The sequence below is a fragment of the Erinaceus europaeus genome, chromosome 3, assembly GCF_950295315.1.
Source record: "Erinaceus europaeus chromosome 3, mEriEur2.1, whole genome shotgun sequence".
Classification (NCBI taxonomy): domain Eukaryota; kingdom Metazoa; phylum Chordata; class Mammalia; order Eulipotyphla; family Erinaceidae; genus Erinaceus; species Erinaceus europaeus.
Window position 1 is genome coordinate 19,070,502 of NC_080164.1, and position 23,686 is coordinate 19,094,187.

General features: G+C 46.0%; 1 protein-coding gene across 5 annotated transcripts in view; it reads left to right on the forward strand.

Annotated features, from left to right (window-relative positions):
• The window catches only part of LOC132537451 (phospholipase B1, membrane-associated-like), a 133,060-nt gene that overhangs the window by 36,663 nt on the left and 72,711 nt on the right, over positions 1-23,686 (forward strand). For all 5 annotated transcript variants that reach the window (XM_060186801.1, XM_060186802.1, XM_060186803.1 and 2 more), the window contains 10 exons: positions 1,746-1,808; positions 2,472-2,554; positions 3,068-3,143; positions 5,746-5,850; positions 9,237-9,293; positions 9,828-9,899; positions 15,379-15,453; positions 17,037-17,100; positions 18,465-18,523; positions 21,954-22,027. In XM_060186801.1, coding sequence (XP_060042784.1) covers positions 1,746-1,808; positions 2,472-2,554; positions 3,068-3,143; positions 5,746-5,850; positions 9,237-9,293; positions 9,828-9,899; positions 15,379-15,453; positions 17,037-17,100; positions 18,465-18,523; positions 21,954-22,027 — 728 coding nt within the window. The remainder of the gene's footprint in view (positions 1-1,745; positions 1,809-2,471; positions 2,555-3,067; positions 3,144-5,745; positions 5,851-9,236; positions 9,294-9,827; positions 9,900-15,378; positions 15,454-17,036; positions 17,101-18,464; positions 18,524-21,953; positions 22,028-23,686) is intronic.

A 23,686-nucleotide genomic window follows, 5' to 3' on the forward strand; every position in this document is an offset into this window, starting at 1 on the left:
GAACCTAATAAAATAAATAAACAAACAAACAAGCAAATAAACACAAATGCCTTTGTACTCAAGGACCCATGTACAGGGATAGGTGTTTGTCACTTGCCACCCTTGATGTAATCACATCCTAAATAGTAGTTTGTGACTCTTTTAAATCTGATTTTAATTTAAGAAATCAGATGCTATTTAATGAGAAATGAAAGAAGAAGAATAAACATATCACTCTGGCAGTTGTGGTGCCAAGATTGAACCCCAGACCTCATGCATGCCAGTCCTGCACTATTCGGCTGAGCCACCTCAGTGGCCACTGAAATTACTTTTTTCCAGAGAAAAATCAGGTTTAAAGGTGGAAGGAACACAGTTAATCTTGGATTTAAGAACCCAGATTGCCTACAAAGCTACTATTGCATGACTTTCTCTTATCTGGCCTCTCCTGCCATGTTTGTCCTGGGTAAGAAAAGAACTCCTGTCACTGAGAGTTCAAAAATACTTCTTTTTTAAATTTTATATATATTAATGACAGAGAGATCAGAGCACTGCTCAGCTCTGATTTATGCTGGTTCTGGGGACTGAGCCTGGGACTTTGGACCCTCAGGTTTGAGAGTCTCTTACATAACCATAATGATGTCTCCCCAGCCTTACAAAGATACTTCTTGCCCACCCAATTTCTTGCAGATAATGAAAATTAATAAAATAAGACTATCTAAAAAACTGACTCTGGCTTACCTTTTCTTTTTGATGCAAAAAAAAAAAAATCCATGTGGTTCAGGAAGTGGCTCAGTGATAAAGCTTTGGACTCTCAAGCATGAGGTCCAGAGTTTGATCCCTGGCAGTACATGTGCCAGAGTGATGTCTGGTTCTCTTTCTCTTCCTATCTTTCTCATAGATAAATAAAATCTTTAAAAAATAAAAGTCCGAACCATAAAATAGAAACTTTACAGCTACCATTAAAAACCCAGGTGGACCTGCAGAGTGGCTGTCACTTGCAAAGTGGCTGTCCCTGTGAGATGACTTGGATCAACTGTGAAGACAAGCCAGGCCAAGGAGGTGCTGTGGTTCCTGGGGACACTGAGGGGATGGCTCTGGAGAGAGCTGCAGTGACTCTGCTTTGAGGTCCTCCACAGTGAAACCTTCTGTCTGAGCATGATACCACACACACAGGCCCTTCTAAATAGCATCCACCTCCCCAGGAAAATCAGGGGGAATCTATGGTTCTCCTCTGTTTAGTGAATTCTCTTTAGAAACCCATAGTTAAGGTGCATATTGGAGGCTGAAGAGTGAATCTGGGTCCAGGCTGACATGCGTGAGGTTCAGGGCTCAGTCTTGTCATTGCATCTCCCAGCTGATTTGTGGTTCTCACTGTATCTTTCTCTTTCTCATTAAGTGACTAACTTAAGTAAAAAATGCTTAGTGATTCCATCAGCCTTTAGAAACAAACCTTATCTCCTGTCCTTTGCTGGGAGTTGCAGTATGTCCCTGACCTCTTTCAATCTGTCCTTTCTTGACATGATTGGGTAGGGCAGGGGGAGGGTGTTGAGAGAACACCTTGGCTAGCAAGTTGGGGAAACTGGAGAATGGAGAGGCCAGGAAAACCTAGGAAATTCTTGGGAACTACAGATGTGGATGCTGGGGTGTGGCTGGGCTTTGGCACTGTCACGTCAGCCATGGGGAGAGGAAGGCACAGGCAGAGCCTGGCCACACATCATTCTCACCCACTGTCCCCACCCTTCCTCAGCACATTTCTCCTCTCATAGCAAAGGTTCATGCAGTATGCCATGAGCAAGCTGTCAGAGACCCTGGACTACTTGCACCAGGAGGTGAGTCTAGGTCCCCTGGGTCTGAGTACCCCTGCAACAAGGGTCAGCTGGGCAGTCCCTGGGTGACCCTCAGCTGGCCTCAGCCAAGTGGGGAAAATGGACTTCCAGGAGGGAGGTGGAGTCCCTAGAAAGAAAAGTCTGGAAAAGCCAGTCTTCTCACACTGTATAACATTAAATCTGTATAGTACATGTAATCTTGAAAGACTGTTTCTCAGAAGGACTTCTAGGAAGGTAGGAGTACAGACTGTAGTTCCTCGCTGGAGTCTCACTCTGGCTGAGTCTAAAGCAGAGATACCCCCTGAGAGGGGCCCTGAGAACTGTCTAAACTTCCATTTCTGGGGTAACAATGATGGGCACTGCAGGTGGCTCTCACTTCCCCTCACACTTTTTATCCCTGGTACGAAGATTTTTCTGTCAGATGGGGTTTGTGGTCTTGTTGATACTAAAAAATAGTGTCATCCCTCATGAGGGATGATAACTGATGCGTTTCTGGAATGCTCCATTTGGCAAAACTAACAGTTTGGGACCATCCCCCACAGAGAGCTAACTCAGGAAAGTCAGGCTCACCCAGGCCCCAAGCTAGGGGTTGAAGAAGGGGTTCCAGAGAAGCCCCGGGGTAGTTACTTTGCAAATATTCATTCTGTGTCCCTTATCTCCTCCCAGGTCCCCAAAGCCTATGTGAACCTGATAGATTTCTCCATGATCCTAGAGTCCTCCTCTTCCTGGCTGGACGATGCTGTATCCAGGTAAAAGGGGTGGCATCTGTTGAGTGACTGCCATGCACAGACACATAGACTAATTCTTCCCACACATTAATCCGGAGAAGGAGACCCATGGGATAGGAGCCAAGAAGAAGAAGCAGTGTGTTCTCAGTGATGACACATTCAGGAGAGTAGAATCACGTTGGGCCAGGGACTTGGCTAAAAGATGAAATATCCCACCTGGCTACCCTACTCTTACCAGAATGACTTCGTTTTCAAAACCAGCATTGGTCAAGCGCTTATGGGCACACAAGGGTGAATTATGCAAATTAGAAAGGAAAAGAAATATAGCCTTAATGTGTTTAATCATTACAGACTATTATTTCTTTAAATTTCCGAGTTTTGCTTGCCTGCTTCCTTCTGCACCCACTATGACTACAAACGTCTCCTCTACTGCCTACATCATCCCTGGGTCCCTACACTCCCTCTTCCCCTTAGAGGCTACCTAAGGACCCCAGCACTGTTCCCACATTCATTCTGGCTTGTCTTCACACACAGCCAAGAAGCAGAGACCTGCAGGTGCACCGTGCAGGCCACCGCCCTGTATGAGGCTGTCTCACAGTGGTCCTATCAGGTGAGCCCACTCCGGGAGGCTGGCTTTTAGCTCACAGGGTAGGTGGTCACAGACTATATCAAGGGTGATTAGAATAAGTGGGCAGCATGTTTGCTCATGTAGGGCTTTTTCCAAACAAGTGCTGGACTGAGAGGCAGTAAACAGAGCTGCTCTCAGTTCATTTCCCAGTAAGAGTTCACACTGCTTTGTACACAATGGGTGTACACCCCAAAAAGAATTTTGGTTCATAACCCCAGATGGGGAAAGTGTTAGGGGAAAGTGATCAGAGAAGTCTCAGACCTCCAGTTCCACCAGGACCCAAAATGTTTATCACCAGGAATCTTTGTTTTTATACCGTCACTGAAAAGGAAGTGAATCTGGAAAATATCAGAGGACATCTGGTACTGTTTTGATTATTTGAGAGAGAAAAGGAAAAATGAAGGACACTCAGAAGTAGTAAAAGGTATAGGTGTGGTGTGGAAAAGAAGAGAAGGCAGGCAGGGCTGTAGAAGTGAATAAAATGGGCAAAAAAAACATAAAAAGGATAGATAGATAGATAGATAGATAGATAGATAGATAGATAGATGATAGATAGAGAGAGAGAGAGATAATGAGATAATCAGTCAGTCAACCCATATCAGTGAGCTTGAGAGAACTATTGCAGTTTCTGCTGAGGGGATAGGATGGGGACACAAAACTCTGGTGGTGGGAATGGTGTGGAATTATATCCCTGATATCTTACACGTTTTAAAGTCATTAATAGAAAGTATTAAAATTAAACAAATGAGTGCTCAGTAGTGGGCAGCAGTGGTGGTACTTGAGGGAAAAGACCATGAAGAACTTTCCTCTCTGAAATGCTTTGGTCATTATACTAGCTTGTGCTGCTGCCTCTACAGGCAGTAGGCAGCCTTTGCCCAGATGAGGCTTGCAGCCCAGACAATAGCCCTAGAGGGAGTCCAAGCTCCTGGAGTGTGAATGTTTCCGTGAAAACCATTGTTCCTATTTGTAAACTGCATAAACTGTATTTCCTATTGACTGGTATTAACATGATGACAGTTATTTATGAGAAAAGTTACATATGAAAAAATAAGACACTTCTGTCTCTCCAAAACTAAGTTTATTTTGGAATAGTTGATGAAAAGTCTCTTACAGAATATAGCCCTTGAATAGTGTTGTAACTTTAACTTTAAAAGGTGTTAGGGACCGTGGCATGTAAAAGGATTCACAGCGGGGAACTGAGAACAGGTTTAAGCAATAGAAGGTTTTATTAGGATGAAACAGGTAAAAGGCAAAATAAGCAATTATCATCAGTGGTTAAGGGTACACTAGGTCCATAAAGTCTGAGTATAGTTATTAAAAGTTTAGTCCCATAAGATAAACAATAAACCTATACTCAGCTGAGGTATAGGTTGCTCATGGCTGTAGAGGGGTCTAAAAGTTTACCGGCTAGCTGAGTCACATGTGTTCAGGTCCCAGAAGTAGCCATGGTGGATACCTGGCGCATCTCCATCGAGATGCTTCTGACCTGGACAAGCAGCAGCAGCCAAAGATCCTGGCCTGCTCCCAGTCCATGCCTTTTATACATCCCCTTGTGTCCCAGCCTCAGGCTGACATCATTCATATGCTAATAGTCCCAAACTCCTATTGGGGTCGCAACAAAAAGAACATGGGCCCTTTACCAAGGGCCGTGAACTAGGATGGTGTGTATTTCTGGTATTACCTCATACTGAAACTTCAATGGAAAATGAAAACCCAACTTAGTTTACCAAAGAGTATTGGCATATGAGACCAGAGACAGTCTCCACATAGCATTGAATATAGAAAGAACATTAGCTGATGTGGTCCTGCATGAGGGACTTAGAAAGCTCTCTGGGCAGGGATCAGCTCCTGTTAATGCCAGCCTTGAGTCTGCTTCCCAGGACAACCAAACATTGTCACACCAGCATTTGCAGAAAGGGAAAAGTTTGTTTGTTTGTTTGTTTTACCAGAGCACTGCTCAACTCTGGCTTGTGGTGGTGCTGGGGATTGAACCAGAGACCTTTGGTGCCTGAGGCATGGAATTCTTTTTGCATAACCATTATGCTGTCTTCCCAGCCCAGGAAAAGTTCTTTATTGGGGGCAAGAACTCTGACTCAGATTCATCTTCCCATTCCTTTGTTTCAGAGAATATTTATACAGATAGAAGCAGATGGAAAAACAGGAGTTATGTTGTGGGGTGAACAGAATGGGGACAAGAAATAACCAGGTCACCCAGCCTCATGAATCATAACAGGTTTTTATGTATTTCCTGCTACAATAAAACTTGCAGCTGGTCTGTAGCCCTGTTATTTTCCCTGAGGACAAAGGGCAAGTGGTGTGTGTGTGTGTGTGTGTGTGTGTGTGTGTGTGTGTGTGTGTGTGTGTGTGAATTCCTGCTCAGTGTTCATTCTTTACAAATTCAAATTTAATGATTTAACTGTTCCTTCAAATGATATCTCCTATAAACCCTAGTGCTAAGAATTAGTTATCTTTTGCGTCACCCAGTTTATCAGTACATGACTGTCCTTTAGAACCATGACAGATAGGCCTCTTCCTTTGGGCCCAAGCTTCCTCTGGGTCCACCTTTCTCTGCTTCCTTCCTCAGGAAACCTGGGAGCATACCCTGTTCTCCAGCAAGTACAACCAGCAGGACTCCTTCACCTTGGCTTACCAGCCCTTCTTCAGCAGTAAAAACTTGCCCTCTTCATTGGTAAGTGAAGGTGGCTGTGTAGAGTTGAGGCCATTCTCTCTCCTTCCATCTCGTGGTGAATTCCACAAAGCCTTTCCAGAACATGTCACCTTCTCCTGTTCTTCATGGTACAGCACCCCTACAGGCAGGTTCTTAAAGGCAGGACAACCCAAAAGCAAAGAGCAGATATTCCAGAGTCAGAAGGCTCACTCTGTAAAGTGTACATCTTACCATGCATGCTACCCTGAGCTTGAGCCCTAGCAGCACACGGGAGCTCAGTGAATAGTATAGTGCTACCTCTCCTCTCCTTTTTCTATATCTCCTCACAAAATAAAAAAAGTAAATACTGGGTCTAGTATTTATGCTCAAGACCCTGTGTTCATCTTCTAATGCTGCATTAAATAGAAAAACAGCAGGGACACCAGCCAGAGGGACCCCAGTATTCCCGTCCTCTGAGTGCAGCACCAGGGTCATCTGAGCAGACCCACATGAGGAGCCTGGAGCAGGCCTGGTGCTGAGGAGCCCTGAGCATCTCTTAGCTGTTGTCGTCTTAGAGAAGCTTACAGTGGCCACCCTGTAAGTGGGTTCTTGGTCATCATAAGAATACGAATTTCAGAGACAAAGCCAGGCTGCACAGAAAATGCACATTTATTAGAGGGGAGAACAGAGGGAAGTGAAAGGCGACAGATGTAGCCAGTCAGCTTTCTCTAGAGGAGAGAGAAGCTTTGGCACTCTATCTCAGTCTATGTGTAGACTTCAAAAATAGAGTGACTTTAAAGAAAAAGCAACTGTCACACTATTTGCTAGGGTTCTGGTGGAACCTCTCTCCTCTTTCCCCATTGTGAACTTTTCACAGTATCTCTCACTATTTGAGAGAATTCATAGTAAAGGACTCAGAGCTTCCCCCAAGTCCATCAGCTTTTCATCCTTGAAGTAGCAGAAAAACAGTAACGGAACAACTCTGCTTTTTAGCTAGTGAAGATGGCGGCAAGAGCGTTCACGTTAACCTCTGCCTGACTCACTAGCCTGTCTCAACTCTCAAATTGGCTTTAACTCCTTCAGGCCTGACCACACATATTGTAAATTAATTTTTAAAAGGGTTAGGAGTTTGGTGGTTGGAAGCTGCTTGTGGCAGTGAAAGTATTCACAGCGGGAGCTGGTTTAAACAATAAAAGGTTGATTAGGGTAAAACAGGTAAAAGGCAAAATAAGCACTTATCATCAAAGGTTAAGATACGCTAGGTCCATAAGGTCTGAATATAGTTATCAAAGGTTTAGTCCCATAAGATAAATAATTATCAGCTCTGGTAAAGGTTGCTCATGGCTGTAGAGAGGTCTAAAATTTTACCAGCTAGCAGAGTCACACGTGTTCAGTTCCCAGGAGAAGTAGACATGGCGAATGGATTCCTGGAGTCCCTCCGCTGAGATGCATCTGACCAGGAGAAGAAGCCGTAGCCAAAAAGAGTGAGAGTTCCCGCTGGCTGTCCTTTTAAGTCTATTCAGCCTACCCACAATTCTTTGCACACCAGCACAGATCTACCTGCAGTCCACCATGGGCCTGCACAGATCACTGCGTACTCTGTCAGCCTTCTGTTGCCAAGGCTGCCATCAGCACTGTGTCGGGGCTTCCATCCATGGTCACTGGCATATTGCGTCACCACACACACACATAGTGGTCCCACACACAAGTCTTATATTGATGGGGGAATGGCAGATGTGCTGTATCTGGAGACATCAAGGCTGTCCCATCTCTGCAAGGAGGAGTTAGTCCTCCCCCACCCTTGGGCACAGGACAGTTCATATAGGGGCTCTTTTTATTGAGGCACTATCAGCAGGCTATATATTGTGGTTAACAAAGCTCAGAGCAATGAAAAACTAAAGCCCACTGAAACTTAGTGGAATGTTACACCCCAAAAAAGGACTTAAGGTAGCTTTCCTGGACTCTGCTTAATGGTTGGCTATAAACTGCACTGTGGTGAAAACATCACCGGTGTGTGTCTCACTGTATTGCGGGGAAGAGGGACCGGCACTTGTTTCCCCAACATTTAAAAAGTCCATCACGTGCTATCTCAACAAAGATTTGAGGGAAGAGCATGATTATCAGGAATTTTAAACTTTATTTGGGAAAATTGAGAACATTCACACTTTAGGCCGAGAGAGAGAGAGGATAGAGTAAGACAGAGAGAGGGAGACACACACACCCCCGAGTTCTTACTCACATTTTGACGGGGTGCTCACATAGGGCCAGGAGCCTGTGGCAGGGGAGCTCATATTCACGTGGTAACTGGGCAGACAGAACGAAAGCTGTGTCCACAGGTCTAGCTTTTAACACCCAAGACCCGCCTCCATCTTTCCAAGCCACACCTGTCACCAATCCTATTTGCTGGGCAGCAGTTTCCTTCCCCCAGGCACACAGGTGTGTCTGGGAAATATGTGTTCTGGTGTGGTGTAGCAGTGTCTGTGTCCCCTTAGGTACTTCCTGTCCCCCGACACCACCATCTTATCACCTCCAACTAGCTGTTTGCAATCTGCTTCCTCTTGGAGATCAGATAATCCTGGTGGTGTTGTATATGATCGAAGAGTCTGTGGACCAGGGAGACAGTTCAGAGTACTACCCTCTGTTCCTGAGACCCCAGAGACCCCAGGTTCAATTGCCCACACCACCATATACCAGAGCTCTTTTCTCTCATTCTCTCTCTCTAATAAATACTGGGGGAGAAAAAGCATCTCTAGTGGCTAGGGATATGGTTCAACCTGCTAATGTTCATGTCCACAGGAGAAGCAATTACAGAAGCCCAAACTCCCACTTTCTGTACCTTAAAAAAGAATCTCGATCCATACTTCCAGAGGGGTAAAAAATAGGGTAAAATAACCAGAAGCCTCTGTACACCCACCAGGAATCTTATTTTTATACCATCAATGAGAGGGAATTAAATCTGGAAAACAACAGAGGAATCTGTTTGTTTGTTTGTTTTTATGGATTCTTTTATCTGAGAGAGAAGAGGAATAAAGAAGACATTTGGAAATACTAATAGGTGTAGGGGTGACTCAGAAAGGAAGTGAAGGTAAGACCACTGAAAAAATGGAAGTAAATATATATCCATAGATATAGATAGATAGTTATAGAATCAGCCCATACCTGTGACCTTGGGAGGACTACTGCAGTTTCCTGTGGAGGGAATGAGAACACAGAACTCTGGTGGTGGAACCATATGGAATTACACCCTATTATCTTCCAGTGTTGTAAATCAACATTAAACCACTAATAAATCTGTAGAGTTTCCGCAAAGATTATACATGCTGTAGGAGAAAAGCACATTCCAGCTGGTGTCAGTTATTGTAATTCGTGTCATCTTTGTTTGGCAACCTCAGAGAGGCACACAGTACTCTTCTCTGCCTCTCTTTCAGAATAGACCTCCACCATGGGATCCCACCAGCCTGGCCTTGCACCTCTGGAATAGCATGGTGAGTGGCTGTGCTCCCGGGAGGATGCCCTGTCTAGTAGGGACTAGATTGGGGGACTGGGGTGGAGGGAGGGCTGCAGGGCTGCAGGGCTGCAGGGCTGCAGAGAAGAAAGGAATTTGAAGGCAAGCAGAGGCCCAAGGCCTTCAGATCTACCTTCTCCTGGACCTTGGCTCTTTAAACATTTCTCCTAGAGCAAAGCCAAATGAGTCTTAACTGTTCTTGATGATTTTTCAAGGAAACAGGTGTGCAGGAACTGGGGGGGAAGCACTTGAGTCTCCAAATCAATGAGTCCTCTCATGCAGAACTTCAGTAGAATCCTCTGGAGAGCTTCTTAAAATGCAGTTATGTATCCCTACCCTCACCTTTCTAACTCTTAAGTATGAGCTGGAGACTGAAAAAAAAAACAACTAAATCTACCATTCTAAAGCAAGAGTGAAATTCTGAGGACCCCTGGGCTAACGAGTTGGCCTCAGAGGTGGCCAGGAATGCCACCACCCTACCAGACTTCTCTGTTCTAAAGATCATGTTTTTCAGATGGAGCCTGCAGGACATAAGGATGAGCCATTCAGTGCAAGGGAGGGGACACAGGTCAACTGTCCCCCTCAGGTAGGCAAGGATGGGGGGAGGTGCTACAGGGAGAGGAAGTGTTGCTGAGTCAGAGAGAGATGGGGTCACCAGAGGGCTTTGCCAGGAAGTGGGGACTCTGCAGGTTGAGACAGGAGCCCTATTGAAAGTCTTGGATCTGTTTTTCTGGGCCTGGGCACAGCTTTGCACACTAGGGATAACTAAGGCTTATACCCAGATCAGGAGACCCCTTTGTCTAGCAGGGGAGGGGACAAGAGCCACAGTTGCTCTAGTACCAGATGCCCCAAAGTGGAAGCACGTGTCTGAAGCGTGTTGGGTATAGGATTCCTGTTGCTGAGTAAATGAGTGTGAAAATAGTTAGCATAAATGGTAGGATTTCTTTTATCATTTAATACTTATCCTTTTTTTTTCTTTCTCAGTGAATTGGAGTTTTTTGTTATTGGGATCTAAGATCTGTATAATTCACCCAGTCCCCTTCTTTCCTTTGGCTGCCAGGAAGTTCTCTTTGACACCAGGAGAAACAAGCAATAATAAATAAAACCTTGTCCTCGCCACCCTTAGGTGATCATTCTGCAAATAAAGGGCACATTTATTTTTGGTAAAGAGACTGTTGATCAGTGGGAATGTGTGTGCTTTATTAAAGAAATAGCAGCATAAATCCAACAAGGAGGAGAGGTAAGAAGTCCAGGTAGATGCTAGGGAAAGATAGAAACAGGCTGAGGGTATGGAGGGTCCTGCCAATGCCCATATCCCATGGAGAAGCAGTTACAGAAGTCAGAACTCCCATCCTCTGCACCCCACAAAGAATTTTGGTCCATACTCCCAGAGGGATAAATATTAGGGGAAAATGACCAAGGGGCTCTGAATTCCAATTCCATCAAGACCTGGAGAGAGGAGGGAGAGAAAAAAAATCTACCTGTGAAAGCTGATAACTTAGAAAACTACTACCTTGACATTAAGAAAAGTAAGTATCTACAAATTAAAAGAAAAAGTAGTACTAGTACAGGTGGGTAGCCAACATGCCTGACGTTTAGCCTTTTTAACAGCTCTAAACTATGCAAGATGAGTGTTTGTGTCTTCCCTTTTACTCCTGTCCCCTATATTTCTGAGCAGGAACCGCTTAAAGGGAATGGGGAGAGCAGGGGCCCCAGGAGAGCAGCACCCAAAGACCCTCCTCAAAGGGAGTGAAAGGGCCTGCTGCTGGGACTTTATAGCCCCGCTAGCTCCCATGCCTGCAGTTCATGACCGGCCAGTCAGTGTCGACGTGGCGCATTGGGGTGCTCACCAGTGGTGAGACAGTGCTCATGTTCCAGGTCACGTAGGATGCTCATCAGTGGTTAGACAGTGCTTGTGCTCCAGGTCACGTAGGATGCTCACCAGTGGTTAGACAGTGCTTCTGCTCTGGGTCACGTAGGATGCTCACCAGTGGTTAGACAGTGCTTCTGCTCTGGGTCACGTAGGATGCTCACCAGTGGTTAGACAGTGCTCATGTTCCAGGTCACGTAGGATGCTCACCAGTGGTTAGACAGTGCTTGTGCTCCAGGTCACGTAGGATGCTCACCAGTGGTTAGACAGTGCTTGTGTTCCGGGTCACGTAGGATGCTTACCAGTGGTTAGACAGTGCTCGTGCTCCGGGTCACGTAGGATGCTCACCAGTAGTTAGACAGTGCTCATGTTCCAGGTCACGTAGGATGCTCACCAGTGGTTAGACAGTGCTTGTGTTCCAGATCACGTAGGATGCTCACCAGTGGTTAGACAGTGCTTGTGTTCCAGATCACGTAGGATGCTCACCAGTGGTTAGACAGTGCTTGTGTTCCAGATCACATAGGATGCTCACCAGTGGTTAGACAGTGCTCATGTTCCAGGTCACGTAGGATGCTCACCAATAGTTAGACAGTGCTCATGTTCCAGGTCACGTAGGATACTCACCAGTGGTTAGACAGTGCTCGTGCTCCGGGTCACGTAGGATACTCACCAGTGGTTAGACAGTGCTCGTGCTCCGGGTCACGTAGGATGCTCACCAATAGTTAGACAGTGCTCGTGTTCCAGGTCACATAGGATGCTCACCAGTGGTTAGACAGTGCTTGTGCTCCGGGTCACGTAGGATGCTCACCAGTGGTTAGACAGTGCTCGTGCTCTGGGTCACGTAGGATGCTCACCAGTGGTTAGACAGTGCTCGTGTTCCAGGTCACGTAGGATGCTCACCAATAATTAGACAGTGCTCATGTTCCAGGTCACGTAGGATACTCACCAGTGGTTAGACAGTGCTCATGCTCCGGGTCACGTAGGATGCTCACCAGTGAGTGGTTAGACAGTGCTCGTGCTCCGGGTCACGTAGGATGCTCACCAGTGGTTAGACAGTGCTTGTGCTCCCGGTCACGTAGGATGCTCACCAGTGGTTAGACAGTGCTCGTGCTCCGGGTCACGTAGGATGCTCACCAGTGGTTAGACAGTGCTCGTGCTCCGGGTCACGTAGGATGCTCACCAGTGGTTAGACAGTGCTCGTGCTCCGGGTCACATTGGATGCTCACCAGTGGTTAGACAGTGCTTGTGTTCCAGGTCACGTAGGATGCTCACCAGTGGTTAGACAGTGCTTGTGTTCCAGGTCATGTGGGATGCTCACCAGTGGTTAGACAGTGCTTGTGTTCCAGGTCACGTAGGATGCTCACCAGTGGTTAGACAGTGCTTGTGTTCCAGGTCACGCAGGATGCTCACCAGTGGTTAGACAGTGCTTGTGTTCCAGATCACGTAGGATGCTCACCAGTGGTTAGACAGTGCTTGTGTTCCAGGTCACGTAGGATGCTCACCAGTGGTTAGACAGTGCTCGTGCTCCGGGTCACATTGGATGCTCACCAGTGGTTAGACAGTGCTTGTGTTCCAGGTCACGTAGGATGCTCACCAGTGGTTAGACAGTGCTTGTGTTCCAGGTCACGTAGGATGCTCACCAGTTGTTAGACAGTGCTTGTGTTCCAGGTCACGTAGGATGCTCACCAGTGTTTAGACAGTGCTCATGTTCCAGGTCACGTAGGATGCTCACCAGTGGTTAGACAGTGCTCATGTTCCGGGTCACATTGGATGCTCACCAGTGGTTAGACAGTGCTCGTGTTCCAGGTCACGTGGGATGCTCACCAGTGGTTAGACAGTGCTCGTGTTCCAGGTCACGTGGGATGCTCACCAGTGGTTAGACAGTGCTTGTGTTCCAGGTCACGTGGGATGCTCACCAGTGGTTAGACAGTGCTTGTGTTCCAGGTCACGTGGGATGCTCACCAGTGGTTAGACAGTGCTTGTGTTCCAGGTCACGTAGGATGCTCACCAGTGGTTAGACAGTGCTTGTGTTCCAGGTCACGTAGGATGCTCACCAGTTGTTAGACAGTGCTTGTGTTCCAGGTCACGTAGGATGCTCACCAGTGGTTAGACAGTGCTCGTGTTCCGGGTCACGTAGGATGCTCACCAGTGGTTAGACAGTGCTCGTGCTCCGGGTCACGTAGGATGCTCACCAGTGGTTAGACAGTGCTCATGTTCCAGGTCACGTAGGATGCTCATCAGTGGTTAGACAGTGCTTGTGTTCCAGGTCACGTGGGATGCTCACCAGTGGTTAGACAGTGCTTGTGTTCCAGGTCACGTAGGATGCTCACCAGTGGTTAGACAGTGCTCGTGTTCCAGGTCACGTAGGATGCTCATCAGTGGTTAGACAGTGCTTGTGTTCCAGGTCACGTGGGATGCTCACCAGTGGTTAGACAGTGCTTGTGTTCCAGGTCACGTAGGATGCTCACCAGTGGTTAGACAGTGCTCGTGTTCCGGGTCACATTGGATGCTCACCAGTGGTTAGACAGTGCTCGTGCTCCAGGTCACGTGGGATGCTCACCAGTGGTTAGACAGTGCTCATGTTCCAGGTCACGTAGGATGCTCACCAGTGGTTAGACAGTGCTCATGTTCCGGGTCACATTGGATGCTCACCAGTGGTTAGACAGTGCTCGTGTTCCGGGTCACGTAGGATGCTCACCAGTGGTTAGACAGTGCTTGTGTTCCAGGTCACGTGGGATGCTCACCAGTGGTTAGACAGTGCTTGTGTTCCAGGTCACGTGGGATGCTCACCAGTGGTTAGACAGTGCTTGTGTTCCAGGTCACGTAGGATGCTCACCAGTGGTTAGACAGTGCTCGTGTTCCGGGTCACATTGGATGCTCACCAGTGGTTAGACAGTGCTCGTGCTCCAGGTCACGTGGGATGCTCACCAGTGGTTAGACAGTGCTCATGTTCCAGGTCACGTAGGATGCTCACCAGTGGTTAGACAGTGCTCATGTTCCGGGTCACATTGGATGCTCACCAGTGGTTAGACAGTGCTCGTGTTCCGGGTCACGTAGGATGCTCACCAGTGGTTAGACAGTGCTTGTGTTCCAGGTCACGTGGGATGCTCACCAGTGGTTAGACAGTGCTTGTGTTCCAGGTCACGTGGGATGCTCACCAGTGGTTAGACAGTGCTTGTGTTCCAGGTCACGTAGGATGCTCACCAGTGGTTAGACAGTGCTTGTGTTCCAGGTCACGTGGGATGCTCACCAGTGGTTAGACAGTGCTTGTGTTCCAGGTCACGTGGGATGCTCACCAGTGGTTAGACAGTGCTTGTGTTCCAGGTCACGTAGGTCTTCTTGGGTTTGACTTGGGTTTTAGTTTTCTTAAAGTGATCAACCCATTTTCTCCGCCCTGACCAAACCTAGTCCACCTAGCATTTTTCACAGACATATGTTACTTCTGGGTAGTGTAAAATCTGGGTAGAGAACAAAAAGTTCTGACCGGGAGTCAGGTGGTAGTGCAGTGGATTAAGCGCAGGCAGCACAAAGTTCAAGAACCAGCATAAGGATCCTAGTTCGAGCCCCCAGCTCTCCACCTACAGGGGAGTCGCTTCACAAGCGGTGAAGCAGGTCTGCAGGTGTCTATCTTTCTCTCCCCTTCTTTTATCTTCCCTTCCTCTCTCCATTTCTCTCTGTCCTATCCAACAAAGATACCAATAACAACAACAATAATACCTACAACAGTAAAACAAGGGCAACGAAAGGGAATAAATATTTTTTAAAAAAAGACTGAAGGTTGTCTGAGCTAAGTGCTCGGCTAATTGACTATGCAAATGCAAAAATAAAAACAATAAAAAAGAAAGTGCTGACTATTGTAAATCGGGGAGCTGATGGGTAGTGGAGAGAGAAAGAAAAAAGGCAGAGTGGTTTTTGCATCTTTTAAAGGATGGCGAGGGGCTGGGCCGATGTAGGCCTACGCTGAGGGCTTGGTGCCGGGCGCCAGTGGGAACAGTCACAACTCCAGCGTGCTTGGAGGGGGGCTTTACTTTCTCTTCTTCTCCCTTATCTTTCTATCATTCACAAAATGGGGGGAGGGGTATTCAGGAAAGGAGATAATATGCATGCATGAGACCTGGCTCAAGTTGGTGATAAAGCCCAATGATTAAGAGCCGCCTATGGTTTCATTCTCGCCTGGACCTTTCTTTCTCTGCAGGGGCATCCCTACCTGTACACCTTCTGGAACAGTAACTATCATCCTCGACTGCAGACAGCCCCTAAGATGCTTGAGGTATGCAGAGGTTTTTCTTTCATTTGAAAATCGTGTAACTAAACCAAGGGCTTTCATGCCCCAAGTTTCATGCTAAAACTTTGTGACTTTCTCTCCCACAAGGCTCTTTATGTCCTGGAACCCCTTGGGCAGGCTGAGAAGGAAGAGGAGCCCTAGGGTGACTTTCCCCAGGGCTCTTGGAGCAGGTGTCACCAGCACAGCCTGGTGAGGGGAGAGGACATGGTCTGGATTCACATTTAGTCTCTTCACTCACTGACTCTGGTACAGGGCAAGGGACTGAGCCACTGTGTTCCTTGTTTTTGTTTGTTTGTTTGTTTTTGTTTGTCTGTTTTAATTTGGGAAGTGCTGAAGACTAGAATTCTTCTTCACAGAGTTCTCAGTAAATTGTAGTAAGTCTAGCGCATACATAATAGTATCTGCCATGCCATGAGCCCTGTGTGTTGCTGTTATCATCTGAGAAGAAAGAATGATACATTACTTTTGGAAACTGAAGGATATTATTATAAATATAGTGAATAAATGCTACTACCCAAATAGCATTCTAGAAGAATTCAGCAGGTATCCAGTGTCTGAGTGTTTATTGAATATATAGTACATGTGTTGATATGATATATATTACATGTGTTGATATGTTGATACATACTGAATGTATGTTCAATATTCAATATATTCAGTGATCATTCACCATTTCAGAACATATGGTGAATATTAACATAGAATAGATCTAACTATTTGATATTGAATATAGATTGAAAATCCATTATAGGATATTGAATGCCTGATGCATACCACTGGAATGCAAGCTCATTGAGGTCAGGATTACTTTGTTCTAGAATATTTAATTGAAGAACACAATTAGAATTTTTAAATTTTTTATTAGTGATTTAATAATGATTAACAAGATTGTAAGATAACAGGGGTACAACTGCATGCAGTTCCCACCACTCAGAGTTATCATCTGAGAAGAGAGAATAATACATTACAGAAACTGAAGGATCTTATTATAAATATAGTGAATAATAGTGCCCCATCCCCTCCATCGGAAGCTTATCTGTTCTTTTTATATATACATATATATTTATTTATTTCCTTTTGTTGCCCTTGTTGCTTTATTGTTGTAGTTACTGTTGTTATTGTTGATGTCGTTGTTGTTGGATAGGACAAAGAGAAATGGAGGGGGGGAAGACAGAGAGAGGGAGAGAAAGATATACACCTGCAGACCTGCTTCACTGCCAGTGAATTGACTCCCCTGTAGGTGGAGAGCCGGGGGCTCAAAATGGGATCCTTACGTCCGTCCTTACGCTTTGCGCCATGTGCGCTTAACCCACTGCGCTACCGCCCAACTCCCATCTTATCTGTTCTTTATCCCTCTGAGAAAATAGGCCAGAATTCTTTATAGGGTGCAGAAAGTGGGAGTTCTGGCTTCTATAACTGATTCTTCGTGGGACATGGGTGTTGGCAGGTCGATCCATACCCCCACCCTGTTTCTGTCTTTCCCTAGTCAGTCAGGGCTCAGGAAAAGTTTCACCCAATTTCTGAAAATATACAATGTCCATTTCTCTTTTTTCTGTGTCTCATTTCAGCAAGTGCAAGGAGTGAAACTCCAGTGCCCAGATAAGAACCCCTCCAGCACAATTCCCACATCAGGTATAGACATGAGTCAAGTGATTGCTAAACTTCTGGGAGGCCTGGCACCCTCAGATGGGCTTCCCACACCATCTGCACTATACCTGCGAGGGTTTGTAAGGACAGTGGAGGGCAGTTAGGGAAATCACTCAGCTAGTAGACTGCAGGATTGTGAGGACAATAAAAAAATAGCTCTGTGTGGCTATTTATAAGTTCATGCCTGTGATCAATTATTTGTCAACTAAAAGATGATGATGATACGATGATCTGAAAGCATTTACTAGGATGGACCATTACTGAGCCATGATATGGCAAATATCATGAGCTAATATGCCACTGTCCCTCTCTGTGAATCCTTTTGACTTTTTTTCTTAAAAACAAACAAACAACTTCCTCTAAGCAGGAAGCAAATATTACTATATCCCTTAGCAGAGCCATACACAGAATGTGCCCCAACCCTGCAGGACATAGGAAGCACATCATCTTATAAACACACCATTCCCACTGTTGCTTGATATTTCCAACGTGACCCTTGCTGGGCCATGGGGCTGATTCATGGAATGGTCTAGATACAGTTTTCCCAAAGCACCTGGAAGTGATGGCCGTTACTTACACGACTGTAGAAGTCCATAAAAGGACCACAGGGTCAACCTGCAAGAGTTAGGACATCAACTTGGGAGGGTTTCTGCCACCAGGTATGATCAGCTCCAATCCTGAGTCTTAGAGGGGAGGTGGTTTGTCCACTTCCTCGTTCATTTATTAGTTAACATTTGGGTGCCTTCCAGGATGGAAAATGTGGGTCTGCAAAGGAATCACTTGTGGTGGGGGATGCAGATCTTTGTTATCAGATTGTCTCCTCTTGCTGTGAATCAGTATAATAAAACAAGGCCCTGGTTCTGTGCCTGCCTTTCATACATTTATTAGCTCTCCACACCCAAATTAAGTGCAGATCAATTCTCACTAAGTCATTCACAAAATGACTTTGCAAGTAGGCTAACAATTTGCTCACCCTAACACTGGCTCTTATAAAGAGTCTCAGGATTGAGAGATCTTATATACACACACCCGCATACTTAGCCCTCAGTCACATTTCCCGTCACACTTTGATAACAGCTTATCCCTGTGCTGTTTCACTAGCAGGACAGAAACAAATTATTCATTTCGTATGTAGTCCCTTATTCTACATGCTGCAATTTCACATTAACCTCCTAACATATTAGCCAGGCACAAAAGACCTGTGACCCGAACCTACATTCTCTGTATTTTTTATTGTCCAAGCTGAGTTGCTGTTGCAGGCAGACTTTGTCTTCCTGGAAGGTCTTTATTTGTTTGGGGGGTGAGTGAAGCCCCAGGGTGTCCATTCATTCCTGCCTCTGTCCTCTCAGTCCACAGGCTGAAGCCAGCTGACATCAAGGTCATCGCAGCTTTGGGCGACTCTCTCATAGTGAGTTCCTCCCAACTGTAGGAGAGGAGGGGGAGGAGGCAAGCTCTAAATTGAAATGAAGTCCCAGAGAGGGAACATCTCCCTCCTGGCTCTGAAAGGTATCCTAATACCCAACCCCTCTCTAACCTTCCTGCCCACTCCAGAATTGGTATTCTTTACCTACCATAGTTTCCTACTTCCATTCAAGCCTCTTCCTTCTTCTCCTAATCCTAGAGGGGAGTGACCCCCAGGGGGACACATCTAGTATGGAAGCCACTCAGCTAGGCCATCAGTGGTGGGCCAGAGATAAGGACCAGCAAATCTTTCAGCCAAGGCACTGGGTCATGTGTCACTTTCGTGTCTCCAGTGATCAAGGGGGCTTTGTTCACAGAAGAAACACTGGAAGGTTCCAAGAGAGGAGGAGCATAGAGATAAGGAGCCACTGTGACCATTAGGAATGGGGAGGGAGAGAATAGGGTTAGTAGAAAAGATGGAGGTTCTGGAAATGATCTGAGCTCATCTCTGCAGCTGCTCCCCATCGACACCCCCAAATCCACAGAGGGTCACAGATACCAATATCAGTCCTTATCAGCAGGTCCAGCTGCTGTTGTCTGGGTCAGAAGAAATTAAGGGCCACCAGGGAGTCGGGCTGTAGCTCAGCGGGTTAAGCACAGGTGGTGCAAAGTGCAAGGCCTGGCATAAAGATCCCAGTTTGAGCCCTGGCTCCCCACCTGCAGGGGAGTCGCTTCACAAGTGGTGAAGCAGGTCTGCAGGTGTCTATCTTTCTCTCCCTCTCTCTGTCTTCCCCCATCTCTCTTCATTTCTCTCTGTCCTATCCAACAATGATGATGGCAACAATAATAATAACTACAACAATAAAACAAGGGCAACAAAAGGGAATAAATACATAAATAAAAATAATTTTAAAAATCTTTAAAAAAAAAAAGAAATTAAAGGCCATTAAATGACCCTTCCCCACAAGTCAATTGATACTTTTCATTCCTGTGACGTGTTCACAGTGACCACTTGATATCCTCCACAAACTCCAGGACATAAGAGTCTCCTTGAAAGTAGCCAGTAAGGAGGTGAGGATGGGGGGAGGGAACTGAGTCTCCCCTGGCCATGTAGCCCATAGATGCTGGACCAGGACTTGTTGTTAAAATTCGGAGGCTCCAGCTGGCCGGGCTAGCTTCACGGGCGGGTAACAGAGACGACCAGAGACATACGGCTGGGCAGGGAAGCTGTATTTCTTTATTCGGGAACAACGATTCATAAACTAAACCAAACTAATCACCAAACAGAACTCTGCTGTCTCTTTGCGGAGGCGCAAGCACTCTCTCTCACTCTGCAACTCTCCAATTCTGGAACTCTGGAACTCTGGCGGGGGTTCCTAGGGGCGGGGCCAAGCGGGCCCGCGAATCTAACAGGACTGATCCAATTCTCTTGGTGGGGGAGATCTAGAACAACCCAATGTAAAGCATACAACAAGGAGTAGAACACCATGAGTCACAACTCTTAAGTGCAGATTTACCTCCCTCTCCTGTAGCTCCAGAATTCTTAAGCAGTGGGTCCAGAAGGTGGCGTAGTGGATAAAGCATTGGACTCTCAAGCATGAGGTCTTGAGTTCATTCCCTGGCAGCACATGTACCATGTGATGTCTGGTTCTTTCTCTCTCTCCTTCTATCTTTCTTACTAATAAATAAATAAAATCTTAAAAAAAAAAATCCTTAAGCAAAGGCTAGTGCCTGTCCCTTGCTTCCCAGGAGATACAGGCTTGTAGCTGAGGACTGACAGGGGAGTTGGACCTCGGGATGGGTGTCTCACAGAGTCAGCCTTCTCCCACACTCCAGTTCCAGGGAACCTGGGAGGGGAGTCTTCAGCATGAACTCTGAGCAGTCTTGCTCAGAAATCACTTGCTTTTGGAAAGGGATGCAGAACTACAGAGTGGGTCCAAGTAGCAACTCTAAAAGATCCTATTCTTGGAATAGGAGATAGAACACCCAGTAACCCACAGGCCTTGCTAGGCATGAGGCCCTGGGTTTGAGTCCTGGCACCACAGTGAGTACTATGGATAGCACTGGGTACTATGGATAGTACTATGGATAGTACTATGGATAGTACTATGGATAGTACTATGGATAGTACTATGGATAGCACTGGGTACTATGGATAGTACTATGGATAGTGCTATGGATAGTGCTATGGATAGTGCTATGGATAGTACTATGGATAGTGCTATGGATAGTACTATGGATAGTACTATGGATAGTACTATGGGTAGTGCTATGGATAGTGCTATGGATAGTACTATGGATAGTACTATGGATAGTGCTATGGATAGTACTATGGATAGTGCTATGGATAGTACTATGGATAGTGCTATGGATAGTACTATGGATAGTGCTATGGATAGTACTATGGATAGTGCTATGGATAGTGCTATGGATAGTACTATGGATAGTGCTATGGATAGTACTATGGATAGCACTGGGTACTATGGATAGTACTATGGATAGTGCTATGGATAGTACTATGGATAGTGCTATGGATAGTGCTATGGATAGTACTATGGATAGTGCTATGGATAGTACTATGGATAGTACTATGGATAGTGCTATGGATAGTGCTATGGATAGTACTATGGATAGTACTATGGATAGTGCTATGGATAGTACTATGGATAGTACTATGGATAGTACTATGGATAGTACTATGGATAGCACTGGGTACTATGGATAGTACTATGGATAGTACTATGGATAGCACTGGGTACTATGGATAGTACTATGGATAGTACTATGGATAGCACTGGGTACTATGGATAGTACTATGGATAGTACTATGGATAGCACTGGGAAAGCTCCATGGATGGGAGAAGATTGCTACTGTGTCCTCTTTTCTTTGTTTCTCCTTCTCTATCTCTCAAAAAAAAAAAAAAAAAAAAAGTTAAAGAATGAAAAAATGGGTATTGCATTTGGGCTCGACCCTGGGTTCATGTCTGGTACTGTATTAAAAATAGGAATCCTGTTCTTTCTACCACAGAAGGAGAGACACATGGTGTCTCGTTTTCCTGCTGTTTTTACTTGTCCATTGGTGAAATGGGGTGGTACAGACAAACTGCAATAGCTGTCCTTTGATCACATTTCCTACTGAATAAAGGAGGGAAACAGGCCTCTGACGAGTGTCATTTTGAAAAGTTGACTCTAGTGTGTGACTTTCAAAGCCTTCTGTCACTTGGTCTCAGTCTAAATAGGGCTTCTTCGGGTGAAACTGAGCTGCAGAAGGAACCCTGGTCTGCAGAAGAAATCTAGCTCTGCTAAAAAGGCAGAACTCACAGCAGGCTGTGTGCTGCCTGGACTCGGGGTTCTAGAGATGCTTTAGATGCTGGGACCATTTAGACGAGGGCACTGGCCTCTGGGAGACACACTCAGCTCCTTTTCCTCTCCTGCAGGCAGCTAATGGGGCTGGGGCTGGGCGCGGGAACCTCCTGGACGTCTTGGTTGAGTTTCGAGGCCTGTCGTGGAGGTAAGTGAGGGGGTGACCAGGCCCTGGGAACCCTTCCATTAACATAGAAAAAAAAAAAAAACCAACCCGGGAGTCAGGCGGTAGTGCAGCGGGTTAAGTACATGTGGCTCAAAAGCACAAGGACTGGCATAAGGATCCCGGTTCAAGCCCCCAGCTCCCCACCTGCAGGGGAGTCACTTCACAAGTGGTGAAGCAGGTCTGCAGGTGTCTATCTTTCTCTCCCCCTCTCTGTCTTCCCCTCCTCTCTCCATTTCTCTCTGTCCTATCCAACAATGATGACAATAATAACCACAACAATAAGACAACAAGGGCAACAAAAGGGAATAAATAAAATAAATATTTTTTTAAAAAAAACAGACCAAAAAAAAAATTCTCAAGTGGGGAGTCCAGACATCTAGCTAGGTTTAATTGGAGGAAGTTATTTCTCAACTTCCCCAAATCTCACTGTTATCTCCCCAAACAGGAGCAAGATGCTGAAACGGGGAGTGTGGGCTAGAAACACAGGAGCCAGAAAAGCTTCTGTAACTTTGTGGGCTGGAAACACAGGAGCCAGAAAAGCTTCTGTAACTTCCTTTTCTTCCTTTGGGAAGTAATCTTGGGAGGAGGTTAGGGTCTTGGGAACCAGAGTTATCTGAGCTCCCAACTGTGTGACACAGGGCAAGTTACAGAACCTCTCTGATCTTGCCGTCTCTTCTTTGAAGGTGGGACAGTAAATTAGCATTGTCTGAATAATCTGAGCACTGTTGAGAGAACTGGAGAGCGTTAAAGGGCCCGCCCGGCACAGTGTAGGCAGAAACAGTGATTGGGTCCTCAGTCAAGAGCCTTCCTTTACAGATGAGGAAGCAAAGTTCAGAGAGAACAAGTAACCAGGTCATGGTCACACAGCCCAGGTGGTAAAAGAATAATAGAACAACCCTGATCCTTGATCAGTTATTTGAACTTCTTGGTGGCCAGTTCTAGCTCTGCTGTGATCAAACCTAGTTGTCTACAAACCATGGACTTGGACTTGACTCTGTGCTTCCTAAACCTAGCATGAAAGGGAACCACCATCCTCCCTTGTGCCTCCACACAGAGCTGAAAACAAAACATTGTGAGACTCGCTGCCAAGTTCCCAGACAGATTTCACAGAGAGACTGAGAGCCATGGAAAAAGCAAGACATCCTATGAACTCTAAGGAAAGTCGCCCTTTCAAAACAGGGGCAGGGTGGCAGCCTGAACAGGAAGAAAAAGATAGAATCGAGCTTTCATTTATTTGTTTATTTATGTGTTTATTTCGCCATGTTTTCATTAAGAACAAATGTGAAGCAGTACTGCTCTGGTGGGTGTCTTTGGAAGAAGGCTAAAAGGGCCTCACTAGCTTCACTTCCCAGATGTGAAAACAAACAAAAAATGCTCTAAATGAAAAGCCAGGCATGCCAGCCAGAACTGTGTAATCTGGCTTGTTTGTTTGGATGTTGGCCCTTGGAGGCAGAATGTCAGGGAGTTGCTATATATATTGGCTTTTCGGTTTTCTACTGAAACACAGGGTGATGCCAATTTCTGATCCCTGAGGGGTTAGGTTTTCCTCAGGAGAAGATGACCCTCAGTGGTGTCTGCAGGGTTTGGGCATCTCTCACACTTCCAAATCCCCCCACCCTCCCATTTTGTTTTGTTCACACC